Source organism: Xyrauchen texanus, chromosome 39, assembly GCF_025860055.1.
Source record: "Xyrauchen texanus isolate HMW12.3.18 chromosome 39, RBS_HiC_50CHRs, whole genome shotgun sequence".
NCBI classification, from domain to species: domain Eukaryota; kingdom Metazoa; phylum Chordata; class Actinopteri; order Cypriniformes; family Catostomidae; genus Xyrauchen; species Xyrauchen texanus.
The window spans coordinates 37,567,907-37,592,906 of record NC_068314.1 but is presented as its reverse complement, the minus strand read 5'-3'; the positions used below and the strand labels follow the sequence as shown (position 1 = coordinate 37,592,906).

The following is a 25,000-nucleotide window of genomic DNA, read 5'->3' as shown; positions in this document are numbered from 1 at the left end:
CCGGTAGACCCAGGCGAAGATCTTGGGGAGCCGCGGGTCCGCGACGCAGTATGTGACTCGGTGCAATAAATACAAATGTCCCGGTCGCTTTGCCTTCTCGTCCACGTGCACCATCCGGATGCCGTGCGAGCTGATGGTGAGCTTCATCTGGGTGCCGTTCTTGCCCATCTCGCTCTTGCCCCAGATCTTACTCGCCGCCACGTCCGTGCATCCCTCCCCCTTGGACTGGATGGTGGTGGCGTTGCCCAGGTACAGGACCGTGTACGTGGGGTCCTCGCTGGTGATTCTCACCTTTTTCCTCTTGGATTTGAACATGCTGCCGACTCGGTTGAGCGCGCTCTCCGGGCAGGCTTTAGCGAGCGACGTGAGCGCCGAGTAGTTGAGACTGACGGCATAACCCTTCTGCTTGGACGGCAGCTTCTCTTCCTCTATCAGCTCAAACTTGTTCTTCTTCCAAGGCAACATAATGGTCCGAGGCTATTAAATCTACACTATGACATCTAAATTCTACATCAAAGCCATCTGTAGTCATCTATTAGCTTGGCATGCTTAAACAGTTGAGCAGCAACTCGCTTTACATTGTTCCCGACGCGTCTCAAAACAACACACTGTCCAGTCCAGTCGTGCAGCGGTGACTTATATACCGGACTGAACCAACTCAACCGCTCAGAGAGGGGGGAAACAGAACGTACCAACACGGGCTTTCTAGTAGCGCTGATTATTATTATTATTATTATTATTATTATTATTATTAATAATAATAATGAGTCTGTCACACGTGGCGCAGTATTTTCTTTACCCTCAGGTTCTCTTATTTTTATTTGTTTGAGCAATATATTTATGTTTTTATGTTTATTTACGTTCAGACATCGTCAGGCTATTTAAATACTTAATTTATCATTTAATTATTATGATTATTATGCATTTAAATTAAGAGAGGGGCACAGAGTGGGAAAAGAGTTTTGGGCAAATCTTAAAAGGAATATTTAGGGTTTAATAATAGTTGTTAAGTTCAATCAACAGCGTTAGCATATATTGATTACCGTTCATTTAGACCCGTCCCTCCTGAATAATTTAAATTAAATTTTTGGATATATTTACTCAACATTGTTGAGTGAGTGCTGAATGAATATAGTATGAAATATATGTTTATTACTTGGTGCCACAGTAATAAACCACATTAAAGGTTTATTAAATACTTGGTGCCACATTAAAGTAATGTTATGTTCTGGATTCAATGCAATTTAAGCTCAATCGACATCATATGAGGCATAATGTTGATTAACACACACACTCAAATTATATATATATATATATAGAGAGAGAGAGAGAGAGAGAGAGAGAGAGAGAGAGTCACCCCTCCTTTTCTTTAAAGGGCACCTATTATGGAATTGTGAAAATGACCTTTCATGTAGTGTGTAACAGATTTAAGTGAACAAAAACATCCTGCAAAGTTTTATATATGAAAGTTCACCGTAAAAAAAGTTATTGTCTCTCAAAAGTAGGAGTCGACTCTGAGTCAATGTAATGAATCGATTTTCCAATGAGTCATTTTCCTTTTCGTTGTGACGTCAAGACGAAAAATTATCAAATTGTCCGCGCCCACTCATTGCACGCGCAGACACCAGGGCAAACTTGAAAACATCATGTCGACAACAAGACGTGCGTATCAAAAGTGACCTTTTTTTCACTGCCCAGGGACGAGCATGTGAAGAATCAGTGGCTAGAGTTTATAACTATACCACACAAGTATCGCCGAACCTTGTGCTGTGTTCGCCTCATTTTAATGACGATTGCTTTACGAACATGAATGCTTTCAAGTGTGGATTCGCGAGCCGGTTGATACTGAAGGAAGGTTCAGTACCAAGTTTATTTGGATCAGCTTCCTCCTCCGAATCACAACCTGTAAGTATTATTAATAATTGTTGCTTTTATGTGTTTTTTAGCATGTTAATAAGTATTTGTGTGTGTTGTGTACGTTACGCTCAGCGCAGCTTCTAGGTCTCCAATGTCAATGTTTTTGAAATAAGTGAAATGTTTGTCGATGTTATTGGAGTTGTCATAAAGAATAGAGCAATAACTTGTAGTAATGCAGTGCTTTATCAATATGTTTATGCGTTGGGCTAACGCAAACAATAACTGATTGGGTGTTTACCACCGAACTTTGGGCTATGATCGCTAACATAAATCAACTCAAATTCCTTCTCTGATTTTGAGTTTTTACTACAAAGCGGTGATGCGTTCCGTTTCCGACAATCTCTGCACCGAGTATACCAATCACAACTGACTGGGTCATCTGACCAATCACCGCAGATTAGCGTCACGCTGATGAGGAGGGGATTTGGAAAAATGAGTCGTTGAACGAATCATTTGGGAGTCGGTGAGCAAATCAGGTAAACATAAATGCATATTATAAGACAACAAAAGTGTTTTTTGTCATTGCATGCATGTAAAACTGTTGTTGGGGACTCCCAAAACAATATTAGGAACATTTTAAATGCCATAATAGGTGCCCTTTAATAAAGCACAAATGTGTGTTCCAGTGAGACACTTCCAATGCAAGTCAATGGGGTTTAATCTGTAAACATTAAAATACTGTTTCAAACACAAGACGTATAAAAATAAGCATGTTAACATGATTTTAGTGTGATAAAATAAATTAAAAAGGTTTTCTGTTTAAAGTTATATCCAGTTTTATTACTTCATTGCCATGACGACGTAAACCTTAAACCCCTAAAATTACCATAAAAATATACTGCTCAAATTATTTATGAATGTAGTGCATTTTATACAGTTATAATCTTCACATTTCTGCCTTTAAACCCTCCAAAAACTGTCTCCATTCACTTCCATTGTAAGTGTCTCACTGTAAAAATGATTTTATTTTATTTTTATACATTTTTATTTATTTATTTTTACAAAAGGCGAGTCGAAATTATTTTTTTATGGTAATCAACATTTTGCCAAAAATGCTGCTGATTGCTCTTACCTTCTCCCAAAGTTCTTTCGAGGCGAGTCAGTCCACTTTGGCATCATCTTTGGAACAATCTCAGGCTGCTGTTGTTTGTGTATTCAAGAGGTATAACAGTGCAGCTCTGATCCACGTGAATGGGAACAGCTGGTCAAGATTATTATTTCAAATCAGCAGTAAAATCTGACAATAAGGACATCATAAATTGTGTGTTTTCTTTTAACCCTTGTGCGAACTTTGGGACATTTTTGTCTTTTTTGTTTTTTCGATCATTTTGGCTGTTAATATCAGCGGCATACATTTACCAAAGGTGTTTATTTTAGGGGCAGTTTTGATATTTCAACCTCAGTTTCTGTAACACATCTATTAGATTAGATTAGATTCAGCTTTATTGTCATTGTGCAAAATACAAGTACAGAGCCAATGAAATACAGTTAGCATCTAACCAGAAGTGCAAATAGCAATATGTGTATATAGTATGTATATATATATATATATATATATATATATATATATATATAAATATGTGAGTATATACAATATGTTTTTTTGAGTGCAAAGTTATGATGTAGAGAAGCAGAGACCAGCTCAATGCAAATGTCTATAATACAAGGTGCAAATGAAGAAGCATAAACTGAAGGTGCATTGTACAGAATGAGGTATAAATGTGTAAATATATGTATATGGGCAGTGGCCTTAACAGTGCAAGCAGCATCAGGAGGTGGGCTAAACTGTTCCTGAGTCTGCTGGTGCGACAGCGAAGACTCCTATAGTGTCTCCCGGATGAGAGAGGAGTGAACAGACCGTGGTTGGGGTGAGAGGTGTCTTTGATTATGCTTCTCACCCTCCTTACGCAGCGTTTATTGTGACTGTCATTGATGGAGGGTAGCTGGACACCAGTGATGTATCGGGCAGTTTTCACCACCCGCTGGAGTGCCTTCTGATCGGAGACAGTGCAGTTGCCATCACTGTGATGCAGTTTGTTCATTCCTAGTTTCCTAAGGAAGTAAAGGCGCTGTTGCACCTTTTTAATCAGAGTGGAGGTGTTGTAGGTCCAGGAAAGATCCTCAGAGATATGGACACCCAGAAACTTAAAGCTCATCACGCGCTCCACTTCAATGTAGATGGGAGTGTGTGTCGTGTGTGTGTGTGTGTGTGTGTGTGTGTGTGTGTGTGTGTGTGTGTGTGTCCTTTCCTAGTCCGCCGGTAGTCCACTATCAGTTCCTTGGTCTTCTGGGTGTTGAGTGTGAGATTGTTGTTGGCACACCACACTACCAGGTGCTGTACCTCTTCCCTGTAGGTATCTCATAATATATAATCTATAACACACTGTGTACACACAATAGTTTCACTCGGGACCTTCAGGACAAAAATGTCCCCATTGAAACTCATTAAAACTGCAATATTTGATCCCAGTGTCATTAAACCATCACATCATGAATTCATTCTGCAGCTCTGGCTTCAAAATTTAAATGTTTAATATTTTCCACCAGATGGCGCCATTTTCCTCATGTTTAGCCTATGGAGCAAATACATGCTTTTTTCCTATTTTTTTATTTAATTATTTTAGAGCACTGCAGGACAATTAAATAAATGATACAGCTAAAATTGTGTGTGTGTGTATGTGTGTGTGTGTGTGTGTGTGTGTGTGTGTGTGTCAGAGTGTGTTTTGTATGTGTGTATTGTTAAAGTTTAATTTCATTTGAATGAAAGTTTCATTTAAAGGGTTAAAATCCTGAAAATGAATGAATATTTGGTAGTTATGATCAGGACTGATGTTGGTTACAAAATCTGTGAAAGTGGAAAATTATATTTATATTTAATATTATTATGGCAGTTTTTTAATGCTGACATTTTTGTCCTCTAAGGACCTCTGAATTTACTTTTTTTATTATTATTGACGCACAGCTCAGACGCTTAATTTGCTGGTCCAGCTAATGCGCATGCGTCCCGAGTTAACTGACAGGCGATGTCTGTATTTAAAAGCTGATTGGCTCGTTTACAAGTAAGGCGGGACTTCCTTTTCTTCATCCGCCATATTGGGTGTTCACAAATTTAGTTTTCTTGAGCTAAAGAGTCTTTGCTTGTATTGAACATACTGGTGACATGCCAACATTGTGAGAGAAAACCTGTATTTCTTAAGTTACCTTGTCAATAAATACAAATAAATAAATAAATAAATAATTGTTTCTATATTTAGTGGGGAAGTGTCTGTCATATTTGTGCAGTGAGCAACAGGTTCATGTCCGGAACTATTCTAAGCGCGGAGTGAGACACACTGGAACAAACCAAAAGTGCGGCGAAAATGTATCTTTCTTTCCTCTGTATTAACTATTAGGTTTAAACATGTTTACAAATGTATACAAAAGCACTATATAAACACCGATAACAACATTTATAATCGAGAGTTTTGTCTAAACGCCGTTTTGCTGTGTCGAGGTTAATGGATTCTTCCATGCGACTTCCTTTGTCACAACAAACGTGACGTATGAAGAGTCGATCAGCATCTCATTAAAACTGTTTTCTGTGACTCTTTAACTGTCAACACATCTGATATGGGAAAGAATGTCTCAGGGTTAGGAAGACCGTTAATAAAGGAGGAATGACACACGATAGAAGTGTTTTTCATCCGTTCAAAACATTTGAGAACTGCATCTTCTGCTTTGTATAGTTTGTCTTATTCCTTTTTAAACAAATACATTCTCTAGAGAGCGAGAAATGACTCATTCCTTATTATTTATACATCTTTTGTCTTTAAAACTATGCATCCTGAGATGCATTTTGAACACTATTGAAGGAGTATGCAGGGTTGAGTCTGTAAAGTGTGTTCAAAACATTGGCATCAATATGACTAACCAATAAAAACAAAAATAGTCCAAAACATATTGAGTGCATGCAATATAAATAATACTTCTATGAGACAAAATACTTCAGTTATTTTTCCAAAGGCAAGAAACCTCTCTAACTAGTTTGAGTGTCAACTGGATCCAGTGGGTTTAAATGAAGTGATCTGTTATTAATGATCTTGTGTGTTTTAGCTCCACACCAGTGAGCTGAATGATGGTTATGACGGGTCGACTCAATCTGCAGTCCGTCACTGAGCAGAGACTTTCTGGCACAGAATTGATTGCAGGCAGGTCATGATGTGATGATGCTGAGCTTTATTTCTGGGGCTCATTTATACTGTAAGATCATGTCTGTGAATTGTAATTTAATACCGTGTGTTATTGTTTTTGCAGAGAAGCTGATCATAGAATTTGTCCTAGCATGAAGCGTGCTTTCCGTTGAGCAGTCCAAACGGCTCAAGAAACTTCATGAGGATAACAAACATTTCCTACGAATCCCCCAAAGGCATGTCACCGTACAATCAAATTTAAAAAGAGGAGTCTTGATTATATGTGTTGTTGCCTAATGTTTGTTCCAGAGCTGTACCGTTCTGTGAGTCATGGCGTAATTGCTGCTGCTGCTGTTGTTGTTGTTGTATTTGATCAACACAGGCCTCCTTGGGATGAGAACACATCCTGAGGTCCTACAGCAAGCAGAGAGGGACAGTTTCCTTGTGTGCAGGAGAGAACTGGCTCGGAGAATGGACAGTCATATTCTCTTACAGATTGTCAACAAGTAAACAAGTTCTAGTTTGGAGAAGGAGCAGCAGTTGATTCTTACCCCCTTTGAGAGGAATCTGGATTTCTGGAGGCAACTGTGGCGAGTTATTGAGAGGAGGTAAATTTCACCTGACTCAGCGGTTTGTTTGGGGTCTCTTTACGGTGGTGGTTCTTTTTTAAAGGTGAAGTGTGTAACCTTTCTGATGCCAAAATACGTCTCTTTCTCAGGTCTTTTAAATACCTGAAGTATCCTCACACCACAGACTGGTAGAAATAGATGTTCAGGTCCTGACACTGCTGTGTGCTGCTCTCTCCGGCATTTATGTGAGTGACGGTTTAATGAAAGAGGTGGAAGATGCGATTTAGAGATTTATTTTGCTATGTCAAGTTTATATGATGCTATGTGAACTCCCTCTTAATTGAAGCGATATTTACAATGGAAACATTCATTCCTAAATGCATAAAAAATGCGACTTTATATTCAACAAAAATGTCAATGGAGTGTTTTTAAATCCGTGGTATACCGTGAAACTGTTACATCACTACATGTAACCCACAAGTTCTATGATTGGCCCGTAACCTGAACACGTATGTGAGACTGTCTCTGGAGGGGACCTACGATATGAACATCATCAGACCGAGGAAGGAGAGAGAGGTGCAACGATTTGAAGTAGCGAATTTAAGTGTTGTATTAAACACATTTCTGATTCATAAATACTTTATATCACACACTCGCAAAACTCTCAATAATCTGTAATCTCTCATAGGTAAAGGTCCGAGCTCTGACAAAGGGTGTGCAGATGGTGAGGGGTTATAAACCGGGACGTTGACCCGCTGGGCATGAAAGAGCGGGCATTGAACAGCAGGTCGGGAAAGCCCTGGAAAAAACACAGTAATCGAAACAAGAAGGAGAAAGTGAGACAACATCTTTGATATCATCTTTAATACAAAGACATTTATTATTATTTGAATTCACCGTGGCTCATACCTGGACGTGTGATGTATAAGTGCTGCGGGACATTCCCCTTTATTGAAAATGATCTCACTGATGATAAAAAGGAACTGTATATTATTGTCACTTTTATTTTATCAATGGATGGGATTAAGAGATGAATGGCGTCAGGCTTTGCCAAAGACAAATGCTAATATTTAAGTGTGTTATTTGAGTTTATTATTGTTTTAATTGATTAAATGCATACATATTTGGCACAACTGACCATGATGATCTAAGTTTAATCACAGTTTCTGATTCTGTAGCCAAACATTTAATATACTGTGTATACGTTTTTAATGCATATTTGTCATTACGGGGCTTTTTTTTTTTGTCCCTCATTAACATATGTGCAAACCATGCCTTAAACCATGATATATATATATATAGGCCTATATTTTTTTTTAATTATTATTTATTTATTTTTTTCATCTGAAGTGGCATATATATACCAATAAAATGTGTATTGTTTAATGCTGATCAAAAATAAATCAAATGTATGAAAATATAAAATAACACTTAAGTATTGAACTAAATAATGTACTATATGCTCTATCATGCTGATGTGTTACATTGCAAGGAATTATCCTATACATATATAAAATATAATATTTTGACTTTGTATTAGGTATTCCATCTTTGAGGGTTATTTTATGCATTTCATTAAAATATGATTTAAAAGTTCACAGTTGTTTTTCAGCAAATAAAATGGGAAAACATCACAATGCATCATTAATATTTATGAGCCACGTGGGAGACATTTGTGTGACGGGTGTGTGTGTGGGCGGAGCCTGAAAGCTACAGGTGAGATGATTGACGCGCGGTTCATTTCCACTACAGCTGGCAATTAATGTGAGAACCTGGAAACATTTGGATGCTCAATGTGTGACAGCAGAAGTGAAAGCTGTGGATAAAATGACAGTCCTCGACACTGTCCACCGCTGGAGTTCAGAATTGGTCAAAGTTTGCCTTTCGTCATATGAAGACAATATTTGCATATCGGCTGCCCTGATCCTCTCGTCTGCTCTGATGTTACTGGTGTCGTGTTCACTGTAAGTGTCGTGTGATTAAACACGGGTTTTACCATTATTGTGATGTTTGCAGCATTGTGTTTCTCTCTCAGTCTTCTGTATCACAGCTGCAGCACGAGAGGTGGGCACCATCAGGGCGAAGAGGCGGCGGGCACGGTGTATTGTTTCGTGGGTAACTTGTGCAGTGCAGTTGGCGCTTTCCTTTCCAACCAGTTTGATTTTCAGGTCAGTAAATTGAGCGTTTCGTTTATCATTAAACACACTCTATGCGAGCCAGAAGCGTGACGCACCCTCTTAGAACCCATTTCAATGCATTGCAAGTCACAATTAAAGGCACACACGTATTTGTTTTGTATAAAAATTATACTCCTTAAATTAACTTCAATTTTGAAAGGTGTGTATAAAATTATGAGCACTCACATTACATGAAGACTCTGTTTAAATCCACATGGAGAGGGTCTCCTCATGGGGGCTGCCATGTTATGATCACATGACTAGCCGAATGCTATTGGCTTAATCTGTGTAACAGCCCGAGTATTGGGCACTTTCACTCCGGGATTAATCATATTCTGACTGTGTAACTGTGCGTGGTGAATTTAAAAAAATGACACCGGTTACAGACAGCTGATGGGTTTGAATGATGCCTCATCCACGCCACTGGGTGTCAGTAAGTCAGTCCAAGACGGCGTACAGAAAATTACTTGGTGCACCTTTAAAAACAGTTCAAAACGAACTCGCCTCAATCCGGGTGGCGAAGGACGAATCTCAGTTGCCTCCGTGTCTGAGACCATCGATCCGCGCATCTCATCATGTGACTTGTTGAGTGCGTTACCACGGAGACAGCGCGTGTGGAGTCTTCACGCTATTCTCCGCAGCATCCACACGCACAACTGACCACACGCCCCACCGAGAGCGACAACCACTTTATAGCGACCACAAGGAGGTTACCCCATGTGGCTCTACCCTCCCTAGCAACCGGGCCAATTTGGTTGCTAAGGAGACCTGGCTGGAGTCACTCACCACACGCCCCACCGAGAGCAAGAACCACATTATAGCGACCACGAGGAGGTTACCCCATGTGACTCTACCCGCCCTAGCAACCGGGCCAATTTGGTTGCTAAGGAGACCTGACTAGAGTCACTCACCACACGCCCCACCGAGAGCGAGAACCACATTATAGCGACCACGAGGAGGTTATCCCATGTGACTCTACCCTCCCTAGCAACCGGGCCAATTTGGTTGCTAAGGAGACCTGGCTGAAGTCACTCAGCACGCCCTGGATTCAAACTCGCGACTCCAGGTGTGATAGTCAGCGACGCAGCCTCTTTTTAATGCGCTGCTTTTTATTCTCTGTTAGGATAAAATAATATGCTTGTGTTTTGTTAATATTCAGTTTAACTGTGTACAACACACCGTGTCTGTCACGCAACATTCCCGATCGTGCAGATTCCCCATTGAGATGACCGAATTCCACCCAATTGCACAGAGCGGAGATGAATGTGAAGGTTCCTTTACCATCGCTGTTATTGCAAAAATGTTCTCCGCATCTGTTGCAGATATCTATGGCCTCATATGCGGCAATTTTGGATGTCGTTCAGTTCCTGACAATTACTTTCTCCGTGTATTTATGGTCCCATTCAAAAACAGGTAAGGCTTTGGCATTCTTTTGATATATACTGTATCTTACCGTACTGTGCGGAAGTCTTGGGCACTTTGGATGCGTCATAATAATGTCTTAAAACATTTCTACGTTAGTGTATCAGTAGGAAATATTTACATTTATTCGTTTGACACACTTTTATCCAAAACAACTTGCAGAAAAGCGAATCATCTTAAGGAGACAGTGGTACGAATAGTGCCATATTACCCAGTTTCACTAGCATCAGAAGAGTATTCAAAACGTATTAAAATGCAACAAGAATTGCTTTTTAGTGACCGGTTAAGTGCTGTTGGAAAATATGTTTTTAGCCGTTTTTTGAAGACCGAGAGTGAGTCCGCTTCATGGATGGAGTTGGGAAGGTCATTCCAGCAACGTGGTGCGATGAAACAGAGTTCGGGAAAGTGTTTTGGTGCCTCTTTGTGTTGGTATGACAAGGCGACGCTCATTAGCCGGCTGCAGGCTTTTGGCAGGAGTGTAGATCTGCATAAATGTTTGCTGGCGTGGTATGCTGGAGCAGATCCAGTGAATGTTCTGTTTGCAGCATCAGAGTCTTGAATTTAATGCGTGCATCAACCGGCAGTCAGTGGAGAGAGACGAGGAGTGGTGTAACATGTGCTCTCTTTGGTTAATTAAAGACCAGACATGCTGCTGCATTCTGGATCATTTGCAGAGGTGTAATAGCACATGCAGGAAGGCCTGCAATGAGAGCGTTACAGTAGTCCAGTCTAGTTATGACAAGTGACTGAACAAGCAGTTGTGTGGCATGTACAGAGGGGAAGGGTCTTATCTTCCTGATATTGTAGAGTGTAAATAGAGTGGTGGTGGTGTAGTGGGCTAACGTGCATAACTGGTAATCAGAAGGTTGCTGGTTCGATCACCACAGTCACCACCATTGTGTCCTTGAGTAAGGCACTTAACTCCAGGTTGCTCCAGGGGGAGGTACTCAGAAGGTTGCTGGTTCGATCCCCACAGTCACCACCATTGTGTCCTTGAGTAAGGCACTTAACTCCAGGTTGCTCCGGGGGGATTGTCCCTGTAATAAGTGCACTGTATAATACATTGGTACTCAGAAGGTTGCTGGTTTGATCCCCACAGTCACCACCATTGTGTCCTTGAGTAAGACACTTAACTCCAGGTTGCTCCAGGGGGAGGTACTCAGAAGGTTGCTGGTTTGATCCCCACAGTCACCACCATTGTGTCCTTGAGTAAGGCACTTAACTCCAGGTTGCTCCAGGGGGAGGTACTCAGAAGGTTGCTGGTTCGATCCCCACAGTCACCACCATTGTGTCCTTGAGTAAGACACTTAACTCCAGGTTGCTCCGGGGGGATTGTCCCTGTAATAAGTGCTCTGTATAATACATTGGTACTCAGAAGGTTGCTGGTTTGATCCCCACAGTCACCACCATTGTGTCCTTGAGTAAGGCACTTAACTCCAGGTTGCTCCGGGGGGATTGTCCCTGTAATAAGTGCTCTGTATAATACATTGGTACTCAGAAGGTTGCTGGTTTGATCCCCACAGTCACCACCATTGTGTCCTTGAGTAAGACACTTAACTCCAGGTTGCTCCGGGGGGATTGTCCCTGTAATAAGTGCACTGTAAGTCACTTTGGATAAAAGCATCTGCCAAATGCATAAATGTAAATCTACATGATCTTGCGGTCTTTCAGATGTGGTCTGCGAATTGAAGTTTGTTACCGATGGTTACCCGTAGATTTCTGACCGTTATCAATTTTAGATTTCCAAACATTCCTTTTGCAAATAGAATAGGAGTCCCGCAATATATGACATGGATCTCAACATCACCGAGTCAGTCTGGGGTTACATGAAGATACGAGAGCAACTGAGACAGCCGAAATAGACCGAAGAGCTCCAAGAAGCTTGGGACGACCTTGACAAACTGTCCGAGTTTATCTAGGTCAGGGGTGCCCAATACGTCGATCGCAAAGGCAATGCTGGTAGATCGCACTAAATTTAAATGTACTTTAGTTCAATTTTAATACAAATAAATATAATGTCTTTCCATCTTTTAGTTTCTGTCTGACTTGCACTTGACGAGTAAATATTGACCAGGCGAGGTTTTGTTTATTCAGTTGCCATGACAACTAGGTTTGCACATACGCGCCTTTCAAGGACGTCTGAGAATAGCGCGCGAAATTGCGACGCTACTGCCCGGATTAGGCAAAACTGAATGGAATCAGACAGTAGCTAATCCGGGCAGTAGCGTCGCAATTTCGCGCGCTATTCTCAGACGTCCTTGAAAGGCGCGTATGCGCAAACCTAGTTGTCATGGCAACTGAATAAACAAAACATCACATGGTCAGTATTTACTGGTAAATGCCCCGCCTATTGTAATCTATTGTGCTGTAGGTGTTTTGGGTTTAGTGTTAAAACTGAATGATATCAACATTGAACATTATTATATATTTGTTTATTAATTAGAAGATGAATTCCATGTAGGGATACATGCAGTAGTCCCAACAAGCATTTTCTTATTTTAAATGAAACTGTGTTTTTTTTTTTTAGTTTAGATCTTATAGTGTTGGTCATTTAAAAGTAGACCATCACACAAAAAAAGTGTGGACACCCCTGTTCTAGGAGAATCGGTGCTGTTTTAAAGGCACAGGGCGCTTGCACTAAATATTAATTTATTTTTTTTGTTTTTATGTTTACTGCACTTTTGTGTGAAGTTAATTAATAAATAATACCATTTTTCATGACATTATTTTTGAAAACGTCCACAAGTGCTTAAGACTTTAGTACTGCATATACAGTATATCAGGTGTATAATAAATGATGTCTGATTGTGAGATCTAAAATGCATTTATGTCTATCTGCTTGTTCATCCATCCATCTCTCTGTAGCATAATGCCCTAAACAATACTTTTATGTGCCCAAGGAAAGAGAATGAGAATGATAACCGGGAGGAGGCGGCAGAACTTTCTTGCGGTGTCGCTCTTGTTTGTAACGGGGGGCAGTTTTTACCTGCGTTCAGCGGTCGACTTCAGTCCCACAGGAATATCTCCAACCAGGAGACGACTACTCGGTGTATTCCTAAATGTAAGTAAAGAGTGGAGTCGTTATGAATGTGCAAGTCGACTTTAAAGGAATATTCTGTGCTCATATCAACAGCATTTGTGACTTAATGTTGATTACCACAAATTATTTCTACTCGTCCCTCCTTTGCTTCAACCCTTGTGTTATGTTTGTTTGTGCTAACACCTTTCTTAATGATGACCGACCTAAGATATTGCATTAAATCTGTCTAGTAATTATATGAACTATAAACAGTTACTGAACATGCACCTGTGGAACTGTCGTTAAGACACTAACAGCTTACAGATGGCGATTAAGCTCACAGTTATAAGAACTTGGGACACTAAAGAGACCTTTCTGCTGACTCCGAAAAACACCAAAAGAATCTATCATCTCTAAAACGGTCTTGTGGGGTGTTCCCGAAATGCAGAGGTCAGTGGTACCAAAAGTGGTCCAAGGAAGGACAACCGGTGAACCAGCGACAGGGTCATGGGTGCCCAAGGCTCATTGATGCACATGGGGAGTCAAGGCTAGCCTGTCTGGCCCTTTCCCACAGAAGCGCTACTGTTGCACAAGGTGCTGAAACACATCATACTGGCCGTGATGAAAGGTGTCCGAACACACTGCAATGCAGATTGCTGCGTATGGAGCTGCGTAGCCAAGTAGCAGTTCTAGCTTGTATGACGCCATGGGCGAAACGCGCTTCAGCACGCCCCCGCTGGGACACCTTGGGTCCTGGCATTCATGTGGATGATACTTTGACTCGTGCCACCTACCTAAAGATTGTTGCAGACCAGGTACACCCCTTCATGCCAACAGTGTGCCCTGATGGCAGTGCCCTCTTTCAGCAGGATTGTGCGCCATGCCACACTGCAAAAATGAGTCCGGAATGGTTTGAGGAACATGATGAAGAGTTCAAGGTGTTGACTTGGCCTCCAGATTCAAATCAAGTCAATTTTATTTGTATAGCGCCTTTCACGACACACATCGTTTCAAAGCAGCTTTACAGAATATCAGCATTAACAGACGATAAGAACTGTAATGTCTATAAAGTCGATTAATCATCATTGTGTAATTTAGATAAAATACGATTTTTAATAGTGTTTATAAATAATACAATTATCATTTAATTAATAACCCCAGTGAGCAAGCTGTAGGCGACTGTGGCAAGGAACACAAAACTCCATAAGATGTGGATTAATGGAGAAAAATAACCTTGGGAGAAACCAGACTGACTGTGGGGGCCAGTTCCCCTCTGACTAACCCCACCCTAACCCTAAACCAGACTCACTGTGGGGGCCAGTTCCCCTCTGACTAACCCCACCCTAACCCTAAACCAGACTCACTGTGGGGGCCAGTTCCCTCTGACTAACCCCACCCTAACCCTAAACCAGACTCACTGTGGGGGCCAGTTCCCCTCTGACTAACCCCACCCTAACCCTAAACCAGACTCACTGTGGGGGCCAGTTCCCTCTGACTAACCCCACCCTAACCCTAAACCAGACTCACTGTGGGGGCCAGTTCCCCTCTGACTAACCCCACCCTAACCCTAAACCAGACTCACTGTGTGGGCCAGTTCCCCTCTGACTAACCCCACCCTAACCCTAAACCAGACTCACTGTGTGGGCCAGTTCCCCTCTGACTAACCCCACCCTGACCCTAAACCAGACTCACTGTGGGGGCCAGTTCCCCTCTGACTAACCCCACCCTAACCCTAAACCAGACTCACTGTGGGGGCCAGTTCCCCTCTGACTAACCCCACCCTAACCCTAAACCAGACTCACTGTGGGGGCCAGTTCCCTCTGACTAACCCCACCCTAACCCTAAACCAGACTCACTGTGTGGGCCAGTTCCCCTCTGACTAACCCCACCCTAACCCTAAACCAGACTCACTGTGTGGGCCAGTTCCCCTCTGACTAACCCCACCCTAACCCTAAACCAGACTCACTGTGGGGGCCAGTTCCCTCTGACTAACCCCACCCTGACCCTAAACCAGACTCACTGTGGGGGCCAGTTCCCTCTGACTAACCCCACCCTAACCCTAAACCAGACTCACTGTGGGGGCCAGTTCCCTCTGACTAACCCCACCCTAACCCTAAACCAGACTCACTGTGTGGGCCAGTTCCCCTCTGACTAACCCCACCCTAACCCTAAACCAGACTCACTGTGGGGGCCAGTTCCCCCTCTGACTAACCCCACCCTAACCCTAAACCAGACTCACTGTGTGGGCCAGTTCTCCCTCTGACTAACCCCACCCTAACCCTAAACCAGACTCACTGTGGGGGACAGTTCCCCTCTGACTAACCCCACCCTGACCCTAAACCAGACTCACTGTGTGGGCCAGTTCCCCCTCTGACTAACCCCACCCTAACCCTAAACCAGACTCACTGTGGGGGCCAGTTCCCCTCTGACTAACCCCACCCTAACCCTAAACCAGACTCACTGCGGGGGCCAGTTCCCCCTCTGACTGACCCCACCCTAACCCTAAACCAGACTCACTGTGGGGGCCAGTTCCCCTCTGACTAACCCCACCCTAACCCTAAACCAGACTCACTGTGGGGGCCAGTTCCCTCTGACTAACCCCACCCTAACCCTAAACCAGACTCACTGTGGGGGCCAGTTCCCCTCTGACTAACCCCACCCTAACCCTAAACCAGACTCACTGTGGGGGCCAGTTCCCCTCTGACTAACCCCACCCTAACCCTAAACCAGACTCACTGTGGGGGCCAGTTCCCCTCTGACTCACCCCACCCTAACCCTAAACCAGACTCACTGTGGGGGCCAGTTCCCCTCTGACTGACCCCACCCTAACCCTAAACCAGACTCACTGTGGGGGCCAGTTCCCTCTGACTAACCCCACCCTAACCCTAAACCAGACTCACTGTGGGGGCCAGTTCCCTCTGACTAACCCCACCCTAACCCTAAACCAGACTCACTGTGGGGGCCAGTTCCCCTCTGACTAACCCCACCCTAACCCTAAACCAGACTCACTGTGGGGGCCAGTTCCCCTCTGACTAACCCCACCCTAACCCTAAACCAGACTCACTGTGGGGGCCAGTTCCCCTCTGACTAACCCCACCCTAACCCTAAACCAGACTCACTGTGGGGGCCAGTTCCCCTCTGACTGACCCCACCCTAACCCTAAACCAGACTCACTGTGGGGGTCAGTTCCCCTCTGACTAACATTATGAATGTAATGTAAATATTAATTATGTATAGGTAAAATTATGGTTTAAAATTATTAAACTAAGTAAGTGTTAAGGGTCAGTGATTAAACATAGATTGTGTTTGAACTGTAAGATTAATGACCAAAGTCTTTGAAGTCCATCTTGATTAATTGCAGAAGTTCACAGATGCAATTGTCCTTGTTAATTGGCTGATGAAGGATTTTGTTGGCAGTTGTTAGTCTAAGCATTTCATTTCAGGATCGTAGTCCATAAATTCCCCAGATCTCAATCCGAGTGTGTGTGTGTGTGTGTGTGTGTGTGTGTGTGTGTGTGAGAGAGAGTGTGTGTTTGTCTCTCTCTCTCTGTGTGTGTGTGTGTGTGTGTGTGTGTGTGTGTGTTAATTACATTTACACACTCCTGGGCAAATAAATGGTGTCCACAATAAATCACTGGTCAGGACATGAGCAAGAATTGAACAAACAGATAAAGTAACTTAGCATGAGAGAGTTTTTTCATTTGATTTCTTTATAGTAAAAAAAGGAAAAAAGCAATAATGATGCAATTAATTAACAACCCTTTACTTGATCTACACAAAATAGGTGTCTTTCAAAGACTTAGAATCTGAACTCTACAATGCATAAAGCTTATATTGCAATATTGATCATAATTACATCATCTGTAATCATAATCATCATAATTAGAATCGGTCAAAACATCAGAAAGATGAGGCGTGTGTTAATATCGTTGGAAAGGTCTGTTAACACATTAGTTTCATTCTGAGTTTAAACTACAGGAAGTATAAGTGTGTGAAATCTGCACCGATACACACGAATATAATAAACGTGTGTCATGTTTTTGCTTATTACTGCCTGAAACAGACATGTGACTTGGAAAATGTCACATCGTAATTTAAAGCAGAGGATCCTGATTCAAACCTGTCCAAACAGCATATAAACTGATGTGTACTGAAATATTTCTCAACGTGCACATGAGAAGATGAACAGAAGAGGGCGCTCGACACATGATGAGGACACGTGTGCACATGTCAGAACACTGTGTACAAGCGCACATGCACATATATGATCATCTAATGGTTCGACATGCTCCTAAATGCTCAATTATTTATTTATTATTTATCTCACCATTGACTTCCATTGCAAGTGTCTCACTGGAACACACATTTGTGCTTTTATTTAATTTTCTTAAAGAAAAAGAGGGACGAGTCGACTCATTTTTGTGGTACTCAACATTGGAGGATTTATCCTGCCTAAAACATTGTACAAAGGTTACCATGTCTGATCACGCATGTTAACTTGACTGGAGATATGCAAAGCACTGAAACTGCAAGGTGATTGCATGGACTGTGCATGTTGTTTTTTGGGATACAGGACCATATTGAGAACCTCGGTTACGTGCTGGGTCTGCTGTCTTTCGCCATCAACTGGACGGCTAAGTTTCCATTCTTCCTGAAAGCAGTGAGGGACGTTATTGTTATCTTTTCATATCTGTCCCATTGTTTACATTAATAAGTTTTGCGTACATTTCCTAATGACAAATAACAGCATGCATTTCTTGTGGACCGAACTGTTCACAAACCAACGTCATGTGCGGAGTGTAAAGACACTGATACGTTCAGTATTTTCTGCATTTCCAGAACCAAGGAGAGCAGAGTTCAGTTGCACAGGTGTGTTCTCGAGTTCTGTGTTGTCTCGCTGGAACTCTTTACGGATCTGCAATTCTTCTCTATGACGTGCAGCCGAGAGTGCTCATCAAAGCGATGCCCTGGATCCTCTCGGCGGTCTGCTGTGCTGTCCTCGATTTGGCTGTATCCTTTTACACTGGCTGTGAGGGAATCTCAGCGAGGCTCAGCGGTTGGGCTTGTGCACCGTCGGTGAAAAGAATGCATTTAAATATGTTGCTTGAGTGCTGCGTTTATGCCTTCATATGCATTGCTCATACTTTGCGTTTAATCTCCTTAACCTCCCGCGTGACAGCTGTGTGCATTTTCCATTTCCCTTTTTGATTTGTAGGTTTTAATAAACATGCAAAAAACTTGTTTTAGAGCAAGTAGTTTTCCTAAACATTGATGTCCACATATGTGAAATCCATAGAAAGCCACATCAAATTGTTCATTATGCATCCAGCAGTGTTGATTATTCATGTTACAGGCATTACATCATACATTAGCATAATTAATTCAGATTGAAAGTCCAGCATCATCCAATCACAGTCAATCATGTTCAAATAAAATAAAACATTATAAATGTTGAATCTATGAACTGATGATCATTGAGTGTCCAAACATCATCTGCAGCTGAAACTGAACTTATGATCCGATTTTAGGAGTGAACGCACTTAACTGCATAGAGAGCTATAGGATGCTCCCTTGCTCCCTATTTAGTGCATGACTTAACCTCCAGTGTGCTGTCTGTCTGCACTGGTCTCAGAACAGTTATAGGAGAGCTATAGGATGCTCCCTTGCTCCCTATTTAGTGCATGACTTAACCTCCAGTGTGCTGTCTGTCTGCACTGGTCTCAGAACAGTTATAGGAGAGCTATAGGATGCTCCCTTGCTCCCTATTTAGTGCATGACTTAACCTCCAGTGTGCTGTCTGTCTGCACTGGTCTCAGAACAGTTAGAAATGCATCTTATTTTCATCATAACTCCATATTAAGCCTCTGAAAGACACATTTATCAGCTTTTGCATGAACACATTTATTCTCAATGTGATAATGTACATTATATATAGGAATGCATTTATTAATGTTAATGTATAGAACTGTACAGTGATAACAAAAGCAAATAGAACTAAATATATATTAATTAATGACCCACAATGTTATTCAGAATAATTCCCATGTTTTTCTACTTTTGAGGGAACGTGGTCCTGATTTCCACGTATGTGGACATCATGTTCATCACACGAGAAACATTCATGGATTTTTTAAAGTGGCGTATCAAATTAAACTGGAGACTCTCCTCTTTACAACCAAACAGGTTTCAGTCAAAAAACATAAACCGGTTTCTTACCAGAGGCACTTTTGCTCACTCTGCACCTGTAGGAGCACTTCACAGAAATGGTCGTCAAGCTGTCGTGTCACGTGACTCGGTGCGGCAGAAGATTAACCCTTAAATCACAGTTTAGAGTCTTGTGAACAGTATTCAGTCATTTAAATGAATAATAATTATGCGTTGTGTATAGCAAAGATAAAATACAACGTCCACACATGTGGACACGAGGTTAAACTAATCCTATTTGTTAAACATAAAGGCAATGTATTATACGTTTTTCCCAGAAAATGTCCAAATCTCGTATTGACTTTAAAGGTGTTCATTTGGCTCCAGGGTTTGCAGGGTATGAAAGTATGGAATGAAATACAGTATGGTCATCGGGACTCTGATTCGGACTGTGTGAAAGTCCTCGTAGTCTCTGTTCATTTGCATAAGGATATGCACGTAACCGAAAGGTGCTTGTGGAAAACTAGACTTAAAATGATTTTATGCTTTACTCAGTAATTGAACTTTGTTCAATTACTGAGTAAAGGTTGTTTGTTCTAATATACCTCATGCATACCTCATACCTTGTGTTCTTTAACTTTATAATCTTTCAGATTGTAGTTCTGGTCTGTTACAGATCCAGTCATAAGCGTCTCTCTGTACGGTCTTTAGACTCCGATACTGAGTCTTTACTCGCAGACTCTTCGGCCACGGGTCAGTTGTGTGACAGTACTGTTACTCGCTGCATAAAGGAGCATCGTCTTCCCTCGGCGAAATGCATCTGTCCCAGGGGCACTGACATGGGACTCTACATGGATGTCAACATACAGCCAATGAGGAAGGTTTGCACTTTATATTCACTAGATATGTGGAGGACGTCTTTGTCCAAGTGATCTGACGATTCATAGTTTTGGTGTCTTTGTTTTCTCTGCTGTGTGACATGCTGTACTTCATCTAAAACTACTTTGAACAACATTTCTCTTAATTTATTTAGAGAGCATGGAATACTTGTACTTTAAATCCGTTTGTCTCACCACAGGACCATTTAAAGGAATAAGTCACCCAAAAATGGAAATTGTGTCATGTTGGGGATGGAAAGCATTACCATTCACTCTTGCATATTTCTTTATGTGTGTTGCTTCTGGAATGTAAGGTGTGTTCAGTAATGAAACTGTCATGGTCCTGGTTTACTGAGGTGATGATGTGCTTACCTGTTGCAGGTGTGTTTGAAGGAAGTGACGATCTCACGGGACGGCCCGTCAGAGACTCTTCCTCTGAAGAGGACAGTCAGGGTGGTGCGTGTGGATGAGCAGTGCTCCTCTGGCAGTTTAACGGAGTCATCTTCAGTCGGCTCTGAACTTGAGGTCAGAACGCTTCACTGTTAAAGGCTGTACATGAGGCCTGTGATGTAAAACATATTTGATCGATAATCTCCTTAAAAATATCGCAATTATATCATCAACCCCTCTATTCACTAAACAGGAAAACAGAACTGTGTGTACGTGTGTGTGTGTCTCTCTCTCTCTCTGTGTGTGTGTGTGTGTGTCTCTCTCTCTCTCTCTCTCTCTCTCTCTCTGCGCGTGTGTGTGTGTGTGTGTGTGTGTGTGTGTGTGTGTGTGTGTGTGTGTGTGTGTGTGTGTCTCTCTCTCTCAGATGGGGCAGTTGTGGAGAGAGTGGAGTGTTTTCCATACCTGGGCAGTGTGCTTATGACCAGCTCTGGTTTGACAGCAGAGGTCTCACTCCGAATCAGTCGAGCGGCATTATCTTTCCATCGGTTGCGTAGCGCTGTGTGGAAGCTACCCGGTTTGTCGCTCCGCACGAAGCTTCAGGTATTCTCGGCCACGGTCATTCCCTCCCTTCTCTATGCTTGCGAAACGTGGACCCCCCTAATGGAACATCATCGCCGGATAGAAACATTTAGGCTGGCCTGCATAAGATCCATCCTGGGTTTAACCAGGCTGGATTGTGTGAGGAGCTCACAAATCTTTGAAAGATGTGGACAAAGTCCCATCGGTGAGCTCCTCCAGCAGGCAAGGTTGTGTTGGCTGGGTCATGTAGCCCGCATGCCCGGCCACCGCATGCCTAAACAGCTTATTGTTCGGCCGGATAGAGGGGGCTAAGCGGGCACAGCACGGGCTGGAGAAGAGATGGAGTGATGAGGTACAGGATGAAGTGTAGCTGAGTGGACTTGCCGATGACTGTACCAACAGTGTCAAGATCGGCCTCTTTGGAGGAGGCTTGTGAAGGATGCTACTGGCCAGTTGGAGGCAGTCGCCCTCCAACAACAACGGAGGGCAGAGGAGCGACGCTCACAACAACGAGCAGAGTGCCGGGTAGCTAAAGCACAGCAAGTTGGCACAGTAGGGGGCACAGATGGTGCATCAGCCAGTCATCTCAGTCATTTGACCCGTGTCACCGGTTGGATCTGTCCCGTGACCTCCTGCCAGCGGGCGTTCGACACTTCACGTGGCCTTAACGTGCACATAGCCTGGTACAAGCATCGTGGTGATGTCACCGCCACTTCGTGGCGAATGGCGGTTGTTTGTTGAATTGTGTGTGAGTGTGTGTGTGTGTGTGTGTGTGTGTGTGTGTGTCTCTGCCTCTCTCTCTCTGTGTGTGTTGTCTTCAGAAGTGATATGATAGGTGTGGGAGAGAAACAGATCAATATTTAAGTCATTTTTACTATAAATCTCCACTTTTACTTTCACATCTGTAAATGAAAGTGGAGATTTAGTGTAAAAAAGCCATGGACTTAAATCTTGATCTGTCTCTGATCCACAGAGCTGAGATATTTATAAAAAGTCTGCAGAAGACAAAGTCACACACATCTGGGATGACATGAGGGTGAGTAAATGATGACAGAATTGTCATTTGTAGGTGAACTATCCCGTTAACTAACATTCCAATATTCTTACTATAAAAATGTGATTAAAAAGGTATTTACTGTGTATGTAATCATACAAATTAAGAGTGCGGCCCTCGAGGGTACAGGGACTCTGCTTTTGACCTCTGACCTCTCTGAAGTGCAGTTGCCCTGCTCTAGTACATGTTTATAGGGACGAACCATTAAAAACAGTGCAGATGGGTGCGAAAACACAACCAGGACATTTTAATACTGGAACAGCAATAAGGTGTCCTGCGCAATCCTCCTTCGGTGCTGATGAATATTTGGTCTTGTTCTCTCCTCTTCACCTCTCTGACTGTACAGGGTGTGACATCTGTGTGATGTCACAATGTGGGGAAAACACAAACAAACCATTTTTGCAGCTGGCTTTAAATAAATGCTCTCTCAGAAAGTTCTGAAACATGCTCGTGTCAAAATATCAAGGAGATTTGTTTATCTGCAGTTTCCCTCTCAGTAAGATTTAATATATAAATATATAAAGGGACGGATGATTGTGAGCACAACAAGTCAAAAGTGAGATTCTTGCTGCAAACGGTTGCGAAACAAAGTTTGGCTTGTTGCTTGATCGTCCTGCTGTTAAAGATCTGTTGTCATGGGAACAGGGCAGGACCTTTCTGCACAGGAAGTGGTTCAAAATGCTTGTTCAGGCTATGAGAGATTTGGCCCCAGTTCTGCTATTTTAAGAGCGAGTCTAACGCCCGCCTGACGCTCCGAGGACGGGCAGAGGGGTGTTGTTAAAACTGCTGAGGGGCTTCATCATCAAGCACTCTTCTAAAGAAGCTTCTCTTGCCTTAAGGGAATATTTCACCCACAAACCTGCCCAAACCTGTATTACATATACTCACTTTCTTCCCACTGTTCTGTGAAACACCGAGAGGAATGTAGCCGGAGGAATGTAGCCGTTGGTCCTGACTGCTCTGTTCTTTATCATAACAGTGAATAGGGAGGGGTGCTGTTGATCTCCAAAAAGGACAAAAAAACACCCTATTTAGTGCACAACTTAACCTTCAGTGTGCTGTCTGTCTGCACTGGTCTCAGAACAGTTATAGGAGAGCTATAGGATGCTCCCTTGCTCCCTATTAGTGCATGACTTAACCTCCAGTGTGCTGTCTGTCTGCACTGGTCTCAGAACAGTTATAGGAGAGCTATAGGATGCTCCCTTGCTCCCTATTTAGTGCACAACTTAACCTCCAGTGTGCTGTCTGTCTGCACTGGTCTCAGAACAGTTATAGGAGAGATATAGGATGCTCCCTTGCTCCCTATTTAGTGCACAACTTAACCTCCAGTGTGCTGTCTGTCTGCACTGGTCTCAGAACAGTTATAGAGAGCTATAGGATGCTCCCTTGCTCCCTATTTAGTGAATGACTTAACCTCCAGTGTGCTGTCTGTCTGCACTGGTCTCAGAACAGTTATAGAGAGCTATAGGATGCTCCCTTGCTCCCTATTTAGTGCACAACTTAACCTCCAGTGTGCTGTCTGTCTGCAGTGGTCTCAGAACAGTTATAGGAGAGCTATAGGATGCTCCCTTGCTCCCTATTTAGTGCACAACTTAACCTCCAGTGTGCTGTCTGTCTGCACTGGTCTCAGAACAGTTATAGAGAGCTATAGGATGCTCCCTTGCTCCCTATTTAGTGAATGACTTAACCTCCAGTGTGCTGTCTGTCTGCACTGGTCTCAGAACAGTTATAGAGAGCTATAGGATGCTCCCTTGCTCCCTATTTAGTGCACGACTTAACCTCCAGTGTGCTGTCTGTCTGCACTGGTCTCAGAACAGTTATAGGAGAGCTATAGGATGCTCCCTTGCTCCCTATTTAGTGCATGACTTAACCTCCAGTGTGCTGTCTGTCTGCACTGGTCTCAGAACAGGTATAGGAGAGCTATAGGATGCTCCCTTGCTCCCTATTTAGTGCATGACTTAACCTCCAGTGTGCTGTCTGTCTGCACTGGTCTCAGAACAGTTATAGGAGAGCTATAGGATGCTCCCTTGCTCCCTATTTAGTGCATGACTTAACCTCCAGTGTGCTGTCTGTCTGCACTGGTCTCAGAACAGTTATAGGAGAGCTATAGGATGCGCCCTTGCTCCCTATTTAGTGCATGACTTAACCTCCAGTGTGCTGTCTGTCTGCACTGGTCTCAGAACAGTTATAGGAGAGCTATAGGATGCTCCCTTGCTCCTTATTTAGTGCATGACTTAACCTCCAGTGTGCTGTCTGTCTGCACTGGTCTCAGAACAGTTATAGAGAGCTATAGGATGCTCCCTTGTTCCCTATTTAGTGCACGACTTAACCTCCAGTGTGCTGTCTGTCTGCACTGGTCTCAGAACAGTTATAGGAGAGCTATAGGATGCTCCCTTGCTCCCTATTTAGTGCACGACTTAACCGCCAGTGTGCTGTCTGTCTGCACTGGTCTCAGAACAGTTATAGGAGAGCTATAGGATGCTCCCTTGCTCCCTATTTAGTGCACGACTTAACCGCCAGTGTGCTGTCTGTCTGCACTGGTCTCAGAACAGTTATAGGAGAGCTATAGGATGCTCCCTTGCTCCCAGGACAGGACCTTTCTGCACAGGAAGTGGTACAAAATGCTTGTTCAGGCTACGGGAGACTTACAAAAAAACACCTCAAATGTAGTCTGTACAACTC

General features: G+C 42.9%; 2 protein-coding genes and 3 long non-coding RNA genes across 10 annotated transcripts in view; 2 read left to right on the top strand and 3 right to left on the bottom strand.

Moving 5' to 3' along the window:
• LOC127632338 (protein FAM43A-like) overlaps positions 1–608 on the bottom strand; it is a 2,915-nt gene extending 2,307 nt beyond the window's left edge. Inside the window, exon 1 of the mRNA XM_052110884.1 lies at positions 1–608. This exon is cut by the window's left edge and continues 2,307 nt beyond it. Within this exon, the coding sequence (XP_051966844.1) occupies positions 1–465 (465 nt within the window). The 5' untranslated portion in view covers positions 466–608.
• LOC127632346 (uncharacterized) overlaps positions 1–25,000 on the bottom strand; it is a 115,814-nt gene that overhangs the window by 76,820 nt on the left and 13,994 nt on the right. The window lies entirely within an intron of this gene.
• Positions 4,662–6,104, top strand: LOC127632348 (uncharacterized). The gene is made up of 3 exons (XR_007969089.1): positions 4,662–5,088; positions 5,172–5,265; positions 6,010–6,104. It is a non-coding gene; the product is annotated as an uncharacterized LOC127632348 (long non-coding RNA).
• tmem44 (transmembrane protein 44) overlaps positions 6,351–25,000 on the top strand; it is a 22,714-nt gene continuing 4,064 nt past the window's right edge. Inside the window, exons 1-11 of one of the 5 annotated variants that reach the window (XM_052110876.1) lie at positions 6,351–6,694; positions 6,805–6,822; positions 7,174–7,246; positions 7,344–8,619; positions 8,691–8,823; positions 10,155–10,245; positions 13,155–13,315; positions 17,847–17,933; positions 18,113–18,283; positions 20,071–20,298; positions 20,677–20,820. In XM_052110876.1, the coding sequence (XP_051966836.1) occupies positions 8,483–8,619; positions 8,691–8,823; positions 10,155–10,245; positions 13,155–13,315; positions 17,847–17,933; positions 18,113–18,283; positions 20,071–20,298; positions 20,677–20,820 (1,152 nt within the window). In that variant the 5' untranslated portion in view covers positions 6,351–6,694; positions 6,805–6,822; positions 7,174–7,246; positions 7,344–8,482. Of the gene's footprint in view, positions 6,695–6,804; positions 8,620–8,690; positions 8,824–10,154; positions 10,246–13,154; positions 13,316–17,846; positions 17,934–18,112; positions 18,284–20,070; positions 20,299–20,676; positions 20,821–25,000 lie in introns of all 5 variants that reach the window. The other 4 variants (XM_052110877.1, XM_052110875.1, XM_052110878.1 and 1 more) reach the window with 4 other exon arrangements.
• On the bottom strand, positions 18,809–24,714 carry LOC127632344 (uncharacterized). 2 transcript variants are annotated; one of them, XR_007969085.1, is made up of 3 exons: positions 24,649–24,714; positions 24,466–24,557; positions 18,809–19,056 (listed from the first exon to the last, which is right to left on the bottom strand). It is a non-coding gene; the product is annotated as an uncharacterized LOC127632344 (long non-coding RNA). The 2 variants fall into 2 exon arrangements; XR_007969086.1 differs by having other exon boundaries at positions 18,809–18,964.